This window comes from Sturnira hondurensis, unplaced genomic scaffold (assembly GCF_014824575.4).
Source record: "Sturnira hondurensis isolate 20B ecotype Veracruz unplaced genomic scaffold, ASM1482457v3 Scaffold0023357, whole genome shotgun sequence".
In the NCBI taxonomy this organism is placed as follows: Eukaryota; Metazoa; Chordata; class Mammalia; order Chiroptera; family Phyllostomidae; genus Sturnira; species Sturnira hondurensis.
This window is the reverse complement of record NW_028095988.1, coordinates 1440097-1453860: the sequence shown is the minus strand read 5'-3', so window position 1 is coordinate 1453860 and position 13764 is coordinate 1440097. Positions and strand designations below refer to the sequence as shown.

The 13764-nt window shown below is 52.8% G+C and overlaps 1 protein-coding gene and 1 pseudogene across 1 annotated transcript in view; both read right to left on the bottom strand.

Annotated features, from left to right (window-relative positions):
• Positions 1 to 3000: 3000 nt before the first annotated feature.
• The window catches only part of NUP210 (nucleoporin 210), a 118104-nt gene continuing 107340 nt past the window's right edge, over positions 3001 to 13764 (bottom strand). Inside the window, exons 34-40 of the mRNA XM_037037453.1 lie at positions 11578 to 11701; positions 10417 to 10563; positions 8400 to 8650; positions 7060 to 7276; positions 5775 to 5870; positions 5612 to 5695; positions 3001 to 4382 (exon numbers count right to left, since the gene is read on the bottom strand). Coding sequence (XP_036893348.1) covers positions 4282 to 4382; positions 5612 to 5695; positions 5775 to 5870; positions 7060 to 7276; positions 8400 to 8650; positions 10417 to 10563; positions 11578 to 11701 — 1020 coding nt within the window. The 3' untranslated portion in view covers positions 3001 to 4281. The remainder of the gene's footprint in view (positions 4383 to 5611; positions 5696 to 5774; positions 5871 to 7059; positions 7277 to 8399; positions 8651 to 10416; positions 10564 to 11577; positions 11702 to 13764) is intronic.
• Positions 8661 to 10078, bottom strand: LOC118980799 (ubiquitin-conjugating enzyme E2 L3-like; annotated as a pseudogene).

Genomic DNA, 13764 nt, shown 5'->3' with positions numbered 1-13764 from the left:
AGCAGAAAAGCAATGCATTTCAGGCTCTATTTTCCTGGTTTTTATAAATCAGACAGAAGTCTGAGATTCAAAAGGACAACAATGGAAAAATTAAAAAAGACTATCAAAAGTAAAAATGTGTCCTTAGAGACCAAAGCTAAGATCATCCTCACCTTCATGTTTTCAATTACTGTACGTGAATGCAAAAGTTGGCCAGTAAAGAAGGCTGATAAGAAAAAAAACAATAATTCACCTGAAACATGGTGTGAGAGGAGACGTCCATGGGACACCCTGTACCACCAGGACGATGACCCAGTGGGCCCTGAGCTGGGCTGTTGAACAGGACGCATGGACACCACTAATTTAGGGCTGCCAGGAGTTGGAGCTGACAACAGGGCACGCAACACAACTAGCGCGGGACCTGTGCTGAATATGTGACATCAGGTGAATGCTTCCTAGGTACTTCTGTGTCCCATGTCCTGGGAACAGTTGAATCAGGCTTGTTCCCACACTCAAGGAGGTCCCAGCTGGGAGGGGGGGCTGCAGGAACATCCTCCTGCCTACTCACCTGCTGCCTCTTCATTTCATTACGATGTGAACCAACGGTCCTTCCACACAGGGCTCCCTGCGGGCCCTGTGTGCCGGCTTTCCCCAACAACAGCAACGGGGGGAGGGGGGGACACACAGCACATGGGGACACAGCACCTTCAACACTTCCCGTTTATTAGCTCAGGGGCTCTGGGGTCCCTCCCCTGACCCCACTCCACACAGCAGGAGATGAGCAGCAGGCAAGCGAGCCAGCCGAGCTTCCCTCACATTACCATCTGACCTGCGCCTCTGGAAGTAATTCTCTTCCATGAAGACGTCCCTGGTGTCAAAAAGGTTGGGGACTGCTGTAAATTAGCTCATTTTGTCCTCACAGAATCCTTGTGAGAAGTGTCCATCCTCCTGTTTCCCGTCAGGGAAAGCAGGACCAGGGCAGTGAGAGTCCCTGCAGGGGCTTTTAGATTCTGCATTCAGCATCCCAGCATGCGCAGGCCACCTATGACGAAGTTATCTAAAGTCATCACTTGTCCCCCTGAGTCTGCACCCAGGCAGCCCCCGTCCTTCAGGGCCCTCGGTGTGGGAGCTGGGCTCCTCCTTGCCCCATGGAGACCACACGGTGCTAAAGCCTCTTCCTCACCTTCCCCCTCCCCTGCCTGCCTCCTCCTCCAGGAGAAGACACCCCCACTCACCCACCCACTGCCCAAATGAAGGCTTCACACGTGGTATCTCGTTTATTTTTACAGTAACTTTGTAGGCACTGTGCCCATTTCACAGAGGAGCAAACCAAAGCCCAGAAAGCGGAAGAGACTAGAACAGGAGGGAAGGGGTGGATCCAAGCTCTGTCTGATCTCAAGCTGAGTGGGAGGTGTGGAGGATGGGTAGGGTCTGGAAGGCAGCTTCCAACCGAGGACAGAGAAGAGGTGCAGGGAGTGGAGCCTATGTGGGAAACTGCGGTTTTACCAAAGGTGTACCGAGGAGCTGGGGGCCAGTTACACCCAGAGAGGCCACACCCAGGCAGGGCTGTGGTGGACGTGAAGGGCAGCGGGGGTAAGACAGCTGAAATGAGAAGAGGCTGAGGCAGGGAGGCTAAGCCTCCTCCCTCAGGGAGGGACCCTGGACTGAGAAGTGGGCCGTGGGAGGCCAGACAGACGAGGCGAAGAGAGGATGGGAGGAGAGGATGCGTTGATGGCAACTTGGAGACTGGCTGGGTGCAGGGGGACGTGACGAGGGCCTGAGGAGGGGACCTCAGTAGTACAGGGGCAAGTGCGTCCATTGTGGCTGAAGGAGAGTGCTGGCCAAGGGGTGACTAGACATGAGGTGTGGCCTCAGGACTGGGGGCGCAGAGCAAGGAGAGCTGGGACTTCTGGGCTTACTTTTGGGTGCTGCCATTGAATGTGAGGAACTAGTTTGGGCTGTGAACGAAGACCACCTTGATCATGAAGCCGGTGGGTGTCAGAGGCCTTCCTGTGCTGGGATGCAGCATCATGGTCTTGACAGCCCAGTGACTCTGGTGGCTGTACTTGCCTTTATATGGAAGCCCCACCTACTCTGCTCAGCCAGGGGAAGGGACGCTGAGGTCAGGAGACCATTTGTGTGCCCCAAACACAGTGGTATGTTGACTCCTGCATATGCTGGCTGCTCTTTTCCCTGCTCTCAATTAGGGGTTTGAGTCCTAAGGAAGAAGCTGAAGTGACATTGGGGACAACTGGTCTCCACCAGAGGCACCTGTGGGTGGCCTGTGACCTTGGGCAGCTACCTCATTTCTCTTAGCATCGGGTCCCATGCCTGTGACCTGCCTCACGGGGCTCTCAGAAGCCTGTGTGAGTGCTCTGTGAAGGCAGAAGGGGGTCCTGGGGGCCGAGTGGGAATGGGGAGGTGGGTGAGGAAAGGCTGACAGAGGACCAGTCCTGAAGGGCACGAACAATCCAGAGGCAGAAGGTGAGGGTCTGGGGAGGCAAGGTGGGGCAGCAGATGAGAAGTCGCCCACAAGGCAGGGAGAGTGAGTGGGGAAGTATTCAGACTGTAGAGGTCAGTGAGGCGACGGGCTGAGCAGAGGTGCTGGTAACCCTGGGAAGGTCAGCCTTCAAGGAGCGTGGGGGTGGGAACTGGAGTGGCAGGGAGGAAGGGACGGCTGGCAGAGGGAAAGGTACCAGAGTGAGAAGGCTGAGCGGACGCCCGGTAACATGTGGGTGTGTGGGCAGGGCTGCCACGTTCTCCTACAGGGAAGGCACCTATGGGCACCCTCGGCTGCCAGCCGTGGGAAGACACCATGGCCCCATGTCCTGGCCACTGGCTAGTCTTCTGGAGGTGGGAGGAAGGCCTCAGTGGTCAGCCCGATGAGGGAGGTGTAGTACAGAAGGATCAAGGGCAGCAAAACAGACCTTCTCCCCAAATCCACATAATCAGAAGCAGTCACCAGGGCCTGGGCAACTTCTAGGCAGGACTCATGCAATTCCGGCAATGATCATGCTCCTCTTAAGAAATTATATTAAGCTTTATTAAATAAACCAAGTAGAAATACGTCAGTTTGAGCTCAAGTAATACGCAAGGCACAATTCTTCCTGTCTCCAGCTTTTCCAAAACAAATCACAAAGACCAGCCCCACAGGACTGAAGTGCATTCGCACTGCAGCTCAGAATCAAACCAGACCTCGCACGCAGCATCCGTGTGTGACCGGCCCTGGGGTGGTCTCTAGGCCCAGCCCCAGTGCACAGGGCAGACGCTGGAGGCCTCAGTTGCTGAAGAAGGAGGAGCTGGGAAGGAGGGAGGCCTTTCCCACTTGTCTTCTCCGCAGTCTCTGCACTGACCCTGCTGGACTCTGCACCTGCTGGGAAGCTGCCTGGAGGGCAAGGAGGCATCTTCCATTTGCAGCAACTTGGAGGCTCAGATCTGCTGAGGTGCAACTGTTGTACAAAAGGAGGGACAAATAACACTGGGTCTCTGTGCTTGGGCGGGACACAGAGGCTTCTCCAAGGGAACAAAGACATCTTCCTAATGATGCTTCCACGGTCCCTGTGCTGACAGAGAGCTGGGATGTCCTTATAGGGCTGAGGCTGAAGCCAGGAGATGTTTCCACAGGTTAGGAAACAAAGAACCCCAAAGGCCAGCAGTCTATTCACAGTGGCCCCAAGAGGGGCGAAAAGCAGCCTGGCTGGTAGTTCCTGCATTGTCTCAGGTCTCTGCGAGGCTGAGCTGGCTCAGGGGCCCAGCCGCTGCAGTCCTGAGGCTTCTTGTGCAGTGACCGGGCGGGCGCGGCACGCTTGCCATCCACACTCCTCACTTTCTAGCAGGAGCCAGATTAGGGGAAAGGTAGCTTCCACAGGGAAGATACCCCACACAGATGAAAAAGTAATTAAAAAGTCCTTCCCCTGAGACCAATGCAGTAATATCTTCTACTGATATTTAGTTTAGTCAACTTCTAAACAGAGCTCTGCCTGCTCAGAGTCCTGAGAAAGGAGTGATTTTTGAGAGTCTAGGACAACTGCAGCATCGTCCACAAACCCTCGATAACCAGGCAGAAAGGAATGAGTCAGAAAGTCTTAGCCTTTGCAAGACTGAAGTAAAATAAACTGCGATACATAAGAATAAGCTAATGAGCAAAGCCTAACTAAGTATGTATGAGAACAGAAGCTTCAGGGTGGGCCTGTCAGGCTTGGGTCTCAAGGGCTAGCTCCAGGCTGGATGCTCCAGGCTGGACGCTGCAGGCTGCCCCTCCGTGCAGCCGTGGGAGTGTCAGGGCCTTGAAGGCGGCCACGACTAGTGGGAGGTGTAGGCAGGGCTCCACAGCCCTGAGGGAGGACTAGCTCTTCGACCAGGAGGCAGTGCTTTGCAAGGCATCAGTGATGAGGCAGCAAAATCTAGGGTGAAAAGAGAGACAAGTGAGCAACGAAGCACAAGGGGAGGGGCCCTCCTCAGAGACTCCTCTGAACCAAGTTTACCAGGTGCTTTCCTAAGTATGCCCCCAGGCATCTCTGGGCCACACATGAATCTACTGGGGGCTTGCTGAGCTGGCCCTAAGAGGGATGGAACAACAGCCGGACACGAATAGAGTTCTGGAGCGTGACCCCTGACCTCCCAGAACTCAAATACAGAGTCTCAGGGTGACAGAGAAGCATCCAGTCCATGGTGCATGCAGGGAGGGGCCATCCAACTAGGCAGGAACAGATTCTTGGTCAGAGAAGCTGCATGAACAAAGACTCTAAGGTGTGCAGAAGGGTCTGAGTATTGGGGAGGCAGTGCAAAGGCCTGGTGTGAACCAGGAGGGGTGCAAACACAGGGAGGGGTGAATAGGGAGATGTGGTTAGGGTGAGTGGCTCTGTGAGGACAGATGGTTAGCATAACCGAGCTACAAAGCAAGTGAGCTGTTGAACTCTGTGTGCCTTTCACTGGGCGAGTTCATAGACCTAAGAGGCACCTGGTAAAAGACTATCATTCTAGGGATCCAGGTTGCATGTGGGAACTTCTTGCTCTACAAAATGCATCTATACAAAACCGTGTCCTCTTTCAAAAAATTCACAGACTCCTTAAAACCTAGACATAACTCCCACCCCTCGCCCCACCAAAGTCAGCAGACATCAGCTCAAGGATTTCTTAGGTAGGAAGGGAATGCTTGAATGGCAATAAGGAGACACAATATGCTGTGTACAGCTGTGCATATTGGGTACTATTTCAGGGAATACCACTTATAAGAGAGGTGCCTCCTGAAGTTGTGCTGAGTTGTCAGGGCCTTGGTGCCACCAGGGACAATGTACTGTTCAGAAGGATGAGCCTTGGCATTCTAAATTTTTTATCAGGAGTCCCAGAACCCTTGCCTCTGAGCCAGCCAGCCCAGCCCCAGCTTAGAGCCCACTGCGGTCATCTAGCAGACTCGAGCCAGGCCCAGTGCGCATGCCTGCAGGCACAGAGCTCCCTGCCACCGTCCCTCTATCCGACATGGGTCTGTTTGGGAGAGCCCTCCTGGCCCATGGCCAGGACCAGCCTTGGAGCTGCGGGGTTCCCTCCCACCAGCTCCCAGCTCTGCCCTTCTCCCCTAGGCTCCTCCTCTTCCTCCCAGTTCTGCCTGGCTGTGCTCAGGGTGGCTACTCACAGTAGGGGCTGTGCTGAGGACCAGCTCGGTGGGACAGAGCTGGCGGTGTGCGGAGCTCTCGCGGGGCACAGACCATGTGGTAAGCTGCAAGATCAAATGCGTAGCTGGTAAGAACAGCGAGGGTGGGGAAGCAATCCAAGGGACACAATGTAGTCTGCCTTACCTATGATCATGACGGCAGTCCCAGCCAGCAGGGCAAAAAGTGTGAAGAACATGACTTGGTAGGAATCCAGGAAGTGCTGGAAGAGGCTGGCTCCATCTGTGATCAATGGAAATATAACTTACTAAATGCCACACGGAGTCCTTTTGTGCTGCTTGAGGCCAGGGACAGTGTCTGGTCCCATGGGGCTATCACCTCAGTACTCTGTCACCTTCCACTTGTTCTGCCTGATCTGACCCTGTACTGCCTGACAGTCCACTTCCTTGGAGGAGACACCTAATGAAAAGGCTCGACACTGCTCAGCAAGAAGGTTTGGTTTCCTTACAGTTCAGCTCAAGGGTAGAACAGACCAATCTGGGGGAGTACGGAGGGTGTGGGCTGCTTGGGAGTCAGCCACACCACCTTGAAGGCAGCATTGAAAAAGCCAAGTTGAGAGTTAGGACCACAGAAATGGAAGTCAGGGACAAGGCATTGTATAGCCACCCCACTGCTCTCAGAGGTGAGGATGAGTATGTCAAGGACACCCAGCACCTTCTGTGCCAAAGCCTCCCTTACTCTGGGGCCTTCCTCGGCATGGCCAAGGACTCATCTCCAGCCTTTATCAAGGATCCTTCCTGTACCTCACTGGGCTGTCCTGCACTCAGCAGGAAGGCAGTGGCCTCCTCCAGTGTTCCTAGCACTGGTCGCACCCCTTCAGTCCACTCCCAACCAGGCCTGACCAGGTCACTTCCCTCCCCTTGGGAAAAAACCCAAGTCCCTGGGTTGGCTTTTTAAGCCCCTGGCCCAGCCCCATACCCTGCACATCACCCCAGGGGCATTCTGACTATACCACCCTGTCCCCCACTCCCTCTCGCCCTTCCAGACCCAGCTGAAGCAGCCCATTGGAACTGCAGCCCCTCCCAGCAGAGGTGAAATTGCCCCCTGTATATTGCATTGGTCTCAACCACATTCTAGAGTCATTCCTTTCTTTCTGCAGCTGTGAATCCATGCCTCTCCACTGGGGATCACAGGGGGAGGTTGTGGGGAGTGCTTCTCAGGCATCTGCCCAGCACAGGGTCTGGCATACAACAGGCTCCCTGTGGCTGCCACGTTGAGATGAACCGGGGTGGGGGGGGGGGGGGAAGTGTGTAAGATGGCTTAAATGGGCCATTTTCGTGTTGTGGTACATTCTGCATTTCTGACTCTTCCAGTTCCAATGCTCCCAGGTTCCCATTAACACCCAAGGCCTCTCTGGTCCATACTTGCACACCCACGTCCATCCCAGCTAGTGTCTTAGCCCATGACTCACAAGGACTGGGCCCTCGGCGATCCATCACAAAGGCCACAGTTACTGGGATGGTGACGGCTTGGCTAGTCAACGGGCTGGAGAAGGTCAGCGCGGTAGACAGAGGCCCCTGGCTGCCGGCTGCAGGGTCGGAGAGGCTGACTGTGTACGTGACAAAGCTGGGCAGCCCCAGAGACTTTTCCTTCTCAAAGGCCAGCACGGCTGGGGATCTTGATTTCACCTGGGGGAGACATCAGGGCTGTAGGTTAAGTGCCCTCACTGCTGCTGAACACGCTGTGCTATCCTGCCATGCCTGGAAGCCAGAGGCTCGGACCCCTCCCAGGTCCCTCCCACACGCTGGACGGGTGAAGATGGCTGGGCACTTTCAACTGACAGCACGCCATCTGCTACGCCCAGGAAAGAGCACACTGTCTACACTAGAGCTGTTTTTAAGGAAAGGTCAAACCAGTATCATTGAATTCTAATCAAGTGCACTTTGAGAAGTGCTAAACTGACATGAACTATCACCGCACACTGAGTTTCAGGGGGAGGAGCCCGGAGCTCCACTATCGGTGGATCTCCAGCAGCCCCATCCCAGGGCCTGGCAGACCCTCCACGCCGACAACCCACGCATCCCTTTCGCTCAGCTCAGCCACATCTGATGCTGTGAGACCAGAGAAGCAGATGGCAGAAGAGCCAACAGCTCCCTCAGACACTCCCCCGGTCTCTAACCAGCCTGCTGGACTCCAGGACATTGTTTACCCACCATTCAGCAGGTGGGGAAATTGAGGCACGAGAGAAGGGACTTGTTCCCAGTTGTACACGCGTCAGTGACAGGTTACAGAGTAGGGCATTTCTGCCTGCCTCGTGTCAGCAGCAAACCTTCCATTCATTCAATCTACTAAATGCTCACTAAGCCCCGGCTGGTGTGGCTCAGTGGATTGAGTGCCAGCCTGCAAACCAAAGGGTTTGATCCCAGTCAGGGCACATGCCTGGGTTGTGGGCCAGGTCCCCAGTTGGGGGTGTGAGAGAGGCCACCACACATTGATGTGTCTCTCCCTCTCTTTCTTCCTCCCTTCCCCTCTCTAAAAATAAATAAATAAAATCTTTTAAAAAATGTTCACTGAGCACCATGGCTGTTAGAGAGGCTGTGCTAAGTGCTGCCCTCACATTCCCAAACTTCCACTTGGGGAGACCAGCAGAAATCATAACAGTGCTATGGGGAGAGAAGGGTTCAGAGCATTCAAATGTTTTTTTGTTTTTAATTTTAGAACGAGGTGATCTAGGATTTCCACATTCCATCTAACCTTCTCTGCCTCCTGGTCCTCTCTCATGCCCTAGGCTTGTATGCTGATGCCACTTACCTCCAGGTTCTCCAGAACCTCCATGGCACCAAAGACTTTGACCTCAGAGCTGGTGTAATGGTTGCTCAACAGGATTTCAGCCTGGTCGGTGTACAGTCCTGGGCTGAAGGGTACCTCGGCCCCAACCTGTTCTCCAGAGAAGTGGCTGCCCAGGAGGGAGGCAGTGACCAGCAGCGCTGTCTTCTTCATGCTGAGGTGCTTCAGCTGCTTGTCCGTCAGTCTGTGCATCATGACTGAGCAGAGGTACTGACCTGTGGAGACAACGGTCGGTCTTCTGCTTTGTCCTCTTTCCCAACCGTGCCTCCATGCTGTTCCTCCTCCCGGCTTTTCTTTCTTTCTTTTTTTAAAAGAACATCTTAGATTTTTAACCCTTTCTTCACAGGTTACCCGGACCAGTTTTGATTAAGAAAAGTGCAGAAAGTTATTAACTGCCACGAACGGTGGCATGTGTCACACGTGTCTGTTTTCCAGAGTCCTGCTTTGCAGGAGTCAATGCATTGCTGGGGTCTCTGCCCCCAATTGCTGGAATCGAGCATGGCAGAGTTCAGCCGATAGGTTGCTTTTCCCTGTATTCCTTTGTAAATGCTTTAGTGTTTGTACAGAAGTTCTTAGGGTCCTTAGAATACTCTTCAGCTATGTCTGCCCAAAGGAGGTGCTTGGGCTGGGGGTCGTTCACCAGCGCTCTGAGGGACTGGATCACTTGGTCGGTTTGGGTTGCTGGTTTCCAGTTCTCAGCACTAATTACTGGCAGACAGATCTTCCCCCTCTCACTGATGTTGGGGCTGATAGATATTCATTTGAAATGTGGCCTTTGGCAGTTTGAATGGGCACTCAGCTAGAAAGTTGATTTAAATTCTAAAGGCCCTTTTATCATATAGGCAGTCAGGGACAATAGGCCCTTGCCAAGTTAATAAGTTTGTGTCATCAACATGGATATTTTGGAAGTTTTAATTCCACATCTGCGGATTTCTTCAAGCTCTTTCATCAGCGCCTGCTAGCCACCATCTTGGATCCGCCACTGCTGGTCTCCCAGTCTTTCCCTGCTGTTCCTATTGGAGGACTCCTACTCACTCCTCAGAGCCCAGGTGAGGTGTCACCTCCTCCAAGGGCTTCCTGGGAAGTTCTTCGTCAGTGTCTCCAGCCCACTACATACCAGCACTCTCCCTCACTGTCTCAGAAAGCTCTATTCACCAGATCCTCATTGGATTCATACTCTCTGGGGCAGGAACATGGGTCCAGCCAATCTGGCTCAGGTCAGGTCTGCTGAGGTGAGCAGCAGACCCCATGACCCAACACTGGGTTGCAAGTCCAGCTGTAGCTGACTCAGGGTATAGCCTACGGCCCCGGATGCAGTAAGATATTCTGTAAAGGCATGAGTTAGGACTATTTTGGTGTCTCATGTCCACCATGTCTGACCCAGAGTAGACAAATGAGCTGCACAAACACTGTTGAGTGACGCCTTGGAAAGCTCCCTAAATCTAAAACTGGATGCCTGGATAGGGTCTCTAGTTGGCCCAGACCAACCAAGTGCCCCACCATGCTTTTGCCCACCCTGCAGGCCTTCAGTTCCACAGCTCTAGTTACTGGTAACTTGTGTGGCCATTGACTATTGAACAAGGAAGGGCCATCCACCCCTCTCTGGCTTGCTCTTCTCAGAGCCCACACCTGTAGTAAAGTAAGGTACCACCCACCCCATTTCACTGAGGGATGTAGTCTCCACACCCACAGGCTCGGAGCTGGAAAGAGCAAAAGAGTAATCAAGCCCAGGGTTTCCAACTCTGAATCATGTCCTTTCTGCTGCAGTAGGTGGTTGCTGAAAATGGCCATGACCCATCACAGGAATGCCCACTTCACCTGGAGGACACAATGAACCACAGAGCCAGAGTGACAGAGTTAGTCCCCAGGCTTGGCTCTGGACAGACTGCCCCTCTAGATGGATACCCATTGTGAGTGAAATGCACTGAAGGCAAACCCTTCACGGAAGTCAGTTTCCACTTTTAAACCCCTGCAGACTTACCTAGTACAGTGTCAAATGCTGGTTCTGCACTGAACACGTCATGGGCTGGGAAATCGAAGACGTTTTGCTTGAACTGGACCTGGCAGCTGATGAGAGATTCTGGATGCAGGGTCTTGATAACTTCCATCTGGGCCAGGGAGCACTCACCTGGAAGTGGGGAGAGGTTGAGATGGGTGGGGGCCAGGCCTGTGGGCCACCACACCAAGGCCTGGCAAGGTCTCTTCACCTGCCTGAAGAGCCCCAAAATGAAGGAACAGGGACAGGCCACAAGGAGGCTGGCTGGGCCACAAAATGGCACCTACACCCCAAATTCCTTCCATGTGGGGCCCCCAGGGTTGCCAAAAGATTCATGACGGTGCCATAGTTTATCGAAGCTGAGGACAAACTTTATAGAGGAGGGGCCATTCTGAATTTCAGATCAGATTTCCAGCATCTGTTCTAGACCCTGTGTCCAGGGGCACGGCAGATGGGTCAGTCAGGCCCATAACGCGTGTTGTCTGTTCCTGCCAGCAGGGGGAAAACGGGAGATTTCTTTCCAGATGTTAGGAGGGCACCGGTTCTGCATCGATGCACTGACTGTCTGTCTGAGGCAGCACGGGGCTGTTCCCTTGCACCGAAGCAGGAAAACAGAGGTTATCAGGATGAAATAAAGCTGTCTGCTCATGCAGAATGAAAATAGTGGTATTTAATTCTACCAGTTAAGTAGTCTTTCAATTTTAAAAAAACCCTGAGCTGGTATATTTCTTTCTGGCAGCTGCTGTCTAGGGCTGCCATGGGCATGACCTGGGAGAGGTAATTACAAAGCCAACATCAGCAGTGAGGCCGGTTAAGTCATCATGTTCTGGGATTAACAGTGTTTGTTGGCTTTCTCTACTCTGCTGCCCTAGAGCTAAAGTTGCCTTAACAGCTCAGAAACAGTTTCTGGCTGCCACGCTCTTTTAGGAAAGTCCTTTCATGGCATCTGCTTGTGTACAACTCAAATTTCTAAGAAGATATAAGGAACAGGCCAGCTGGGGTTAAATATTCTCTCTGGAGTGGGCATCAGTCTGAGTAGGAAAACCATACAAAACCCCATTAGAAGGGCCTAAGAAGCTGCCCTCCCCCCTCCCCGAGACTGGCAGGGCCTCCACCTGGACAACCTGCATCGTGCTCACTCTCTACCTCTCAGATTAGAGCTTCTGTCTCCCATGGTGATCATCACTTTGGAAGTTGTGACATCCTGGAAGTTGGTCTGGACAGGGCGGATGTGACGAGCTACGATCTTCTGAGGGACTCCGATCAGTATCTGGAAGGAAGCCAAGGGAACTTTACTGAGTGCTATGTGCCGGTCTGTTCATTTTTTATCTTAACCTGCGGCCTGGGACACGGGAACTGCCCATTTCACAGCTGACAAAACTGAGGCTCAAACCCTAAATGATGTGCTGGAACAGGGCAGAGTGGGGGTTAGATTCCTTGGCTGGTCAGACTCCACAGCCCAGTGGTCTCCCACTGAACAAGAACTGAACAGCAGGACTGGATTTGTCCATTGGTCTGGGGTGGGCTGTGGATTTGGCTCCTACAACATTTATAATCATTTCTCTGTTCATCAATTGGGTTAATTAACCTTTCAGCAAAGAGAAAAGAATATATTTTACTTTACTGTCATTTAGTCAAAATAAATTAACCCAGCCAAAATGCATACTCACACAGCTTTGGCAGTAAAGGCCCGAACACTCCAGTCTTCCCAGATTTCTCTCGCTCGTGCCCTTTGCCCATCTTACAATCCCAGATGCATGCCTTCACATCCTCTGCGAAGCCCAACCCTGTCTGCCCTGCAGGCCCAGCTCTAGAGCAGCCTTCTTCAGCTGGAAGGCAGCCTGCCCAACTCTGTGTAGGCATTGAATACTTCCTGCCTCCTCCAGATGTGATTTCCCCCAGAACTTGACCTCTTGGAGAATGGGGATAGCGTCCCACTTTCCCAGAAGTGCTCATTGCTCCCAGGACCATGGCAATCAGAGCTGTAGGCAGGGCCCAGGCCCCCTAGTGGTCACCCACACCTCTGTGCTGGCACCGCCCACGTTCTCCAGTCTTTTCGTCCCCTGACTGCCCTGTGGTAGTCCTTTCCCAGCTTATTCCTTCCTCCTCCACACTTCAGAGAGAGGGTCAGGGCCTTGACCCCACTCCCTTCTTGCTCTGGTGTGCCTTCCAAGAACCCAGGTCTTCAAGAACCATCTCTGTGCTGTAAACCCCTACCCCTTCTCCAGCTTTTTGCCCTGGAACTCCAGGTACACCTGCCTAGCTGCATTATCACCAGCCTCACCTGAAGGAGCTCAAATTCACTATGTCCCAAAGTCACTCATCATCTTCCCCTGAAACTGGCCTCCTTTTCTGTGCTTTCTTTTCACAGCAAAGGACCAACATCTACCTCGTCTCCCAAGCCAGACCATGGGGAGTCAAGGCCTCCTCCTCTCTCACCCCCTACTTCTAAATGGTCATCAAGCTTTGATGACTTCTCCTGAATCTCTTCCAAAGTCACCCTTACTTTCTACCCACCTAGTGGTGCCAGCTGAGGGCCCACCACCCTTGGTCTCCTTTGCAGCTGTTCCTCTGCTCTGGGACTCTTCGACTCTTCTGGGCATCAGGTGGTTGTTCTAAAACATACCTCTTTTTCATATTACTGTTTGACTCAAAAAATCCCTGATGAACTCGTACTACATCTAGCATAAGCTTTCACCTTTTTACCCCGCCGTAGTAACAGTACAGTAAATACCTACTGAGCATTTGCTATGTGCTGAGTACCATTCTAAGTGCTTCACACATGTTAAGCCATTATTCTGCATAGCACTGTCATCCCCATTTTGTAGGTAAGAAAATTGAGGCACAGGGAGATTTAGTGACTTATCCAAGGTCACCCAGCCTCTAAGTTGGGTGGTACAGCTGGGATTTAAACTCAGGAAGCCTAGTCCATGGAACTAACTACCTGGAAATCAAAGTGTTTCATGATCTGATCAGAAAACAAGCCCCCACTTCCCCACAACCTATTTTCCAGCCACCAGGACTGGGCTTGTGAACCCTGCACACCTTTGCCCATGCCATGCTCCCTCTGTCAGCAACCCCGACAGGTCCCTGCCCCTGACCACTCTGGTAGCTCATTCCAGGAGAGCACAGCTCTATTAGTCACAAGGTGATTCTCGCTGCGATGTGCTGGTGCAAGCTGCATTGCTACAGCACTAAACATGCAAGCTCCTGCCTGATACTGCTGGACTCACTAAGTGCAGGCGGCCTCTAGGAATGAGACACAGTGTGATGCAGCAAGACTTGCTCAATGATTCATTCTTGGCTGCAGATAAACAGAAGAGAGAGTTTTGT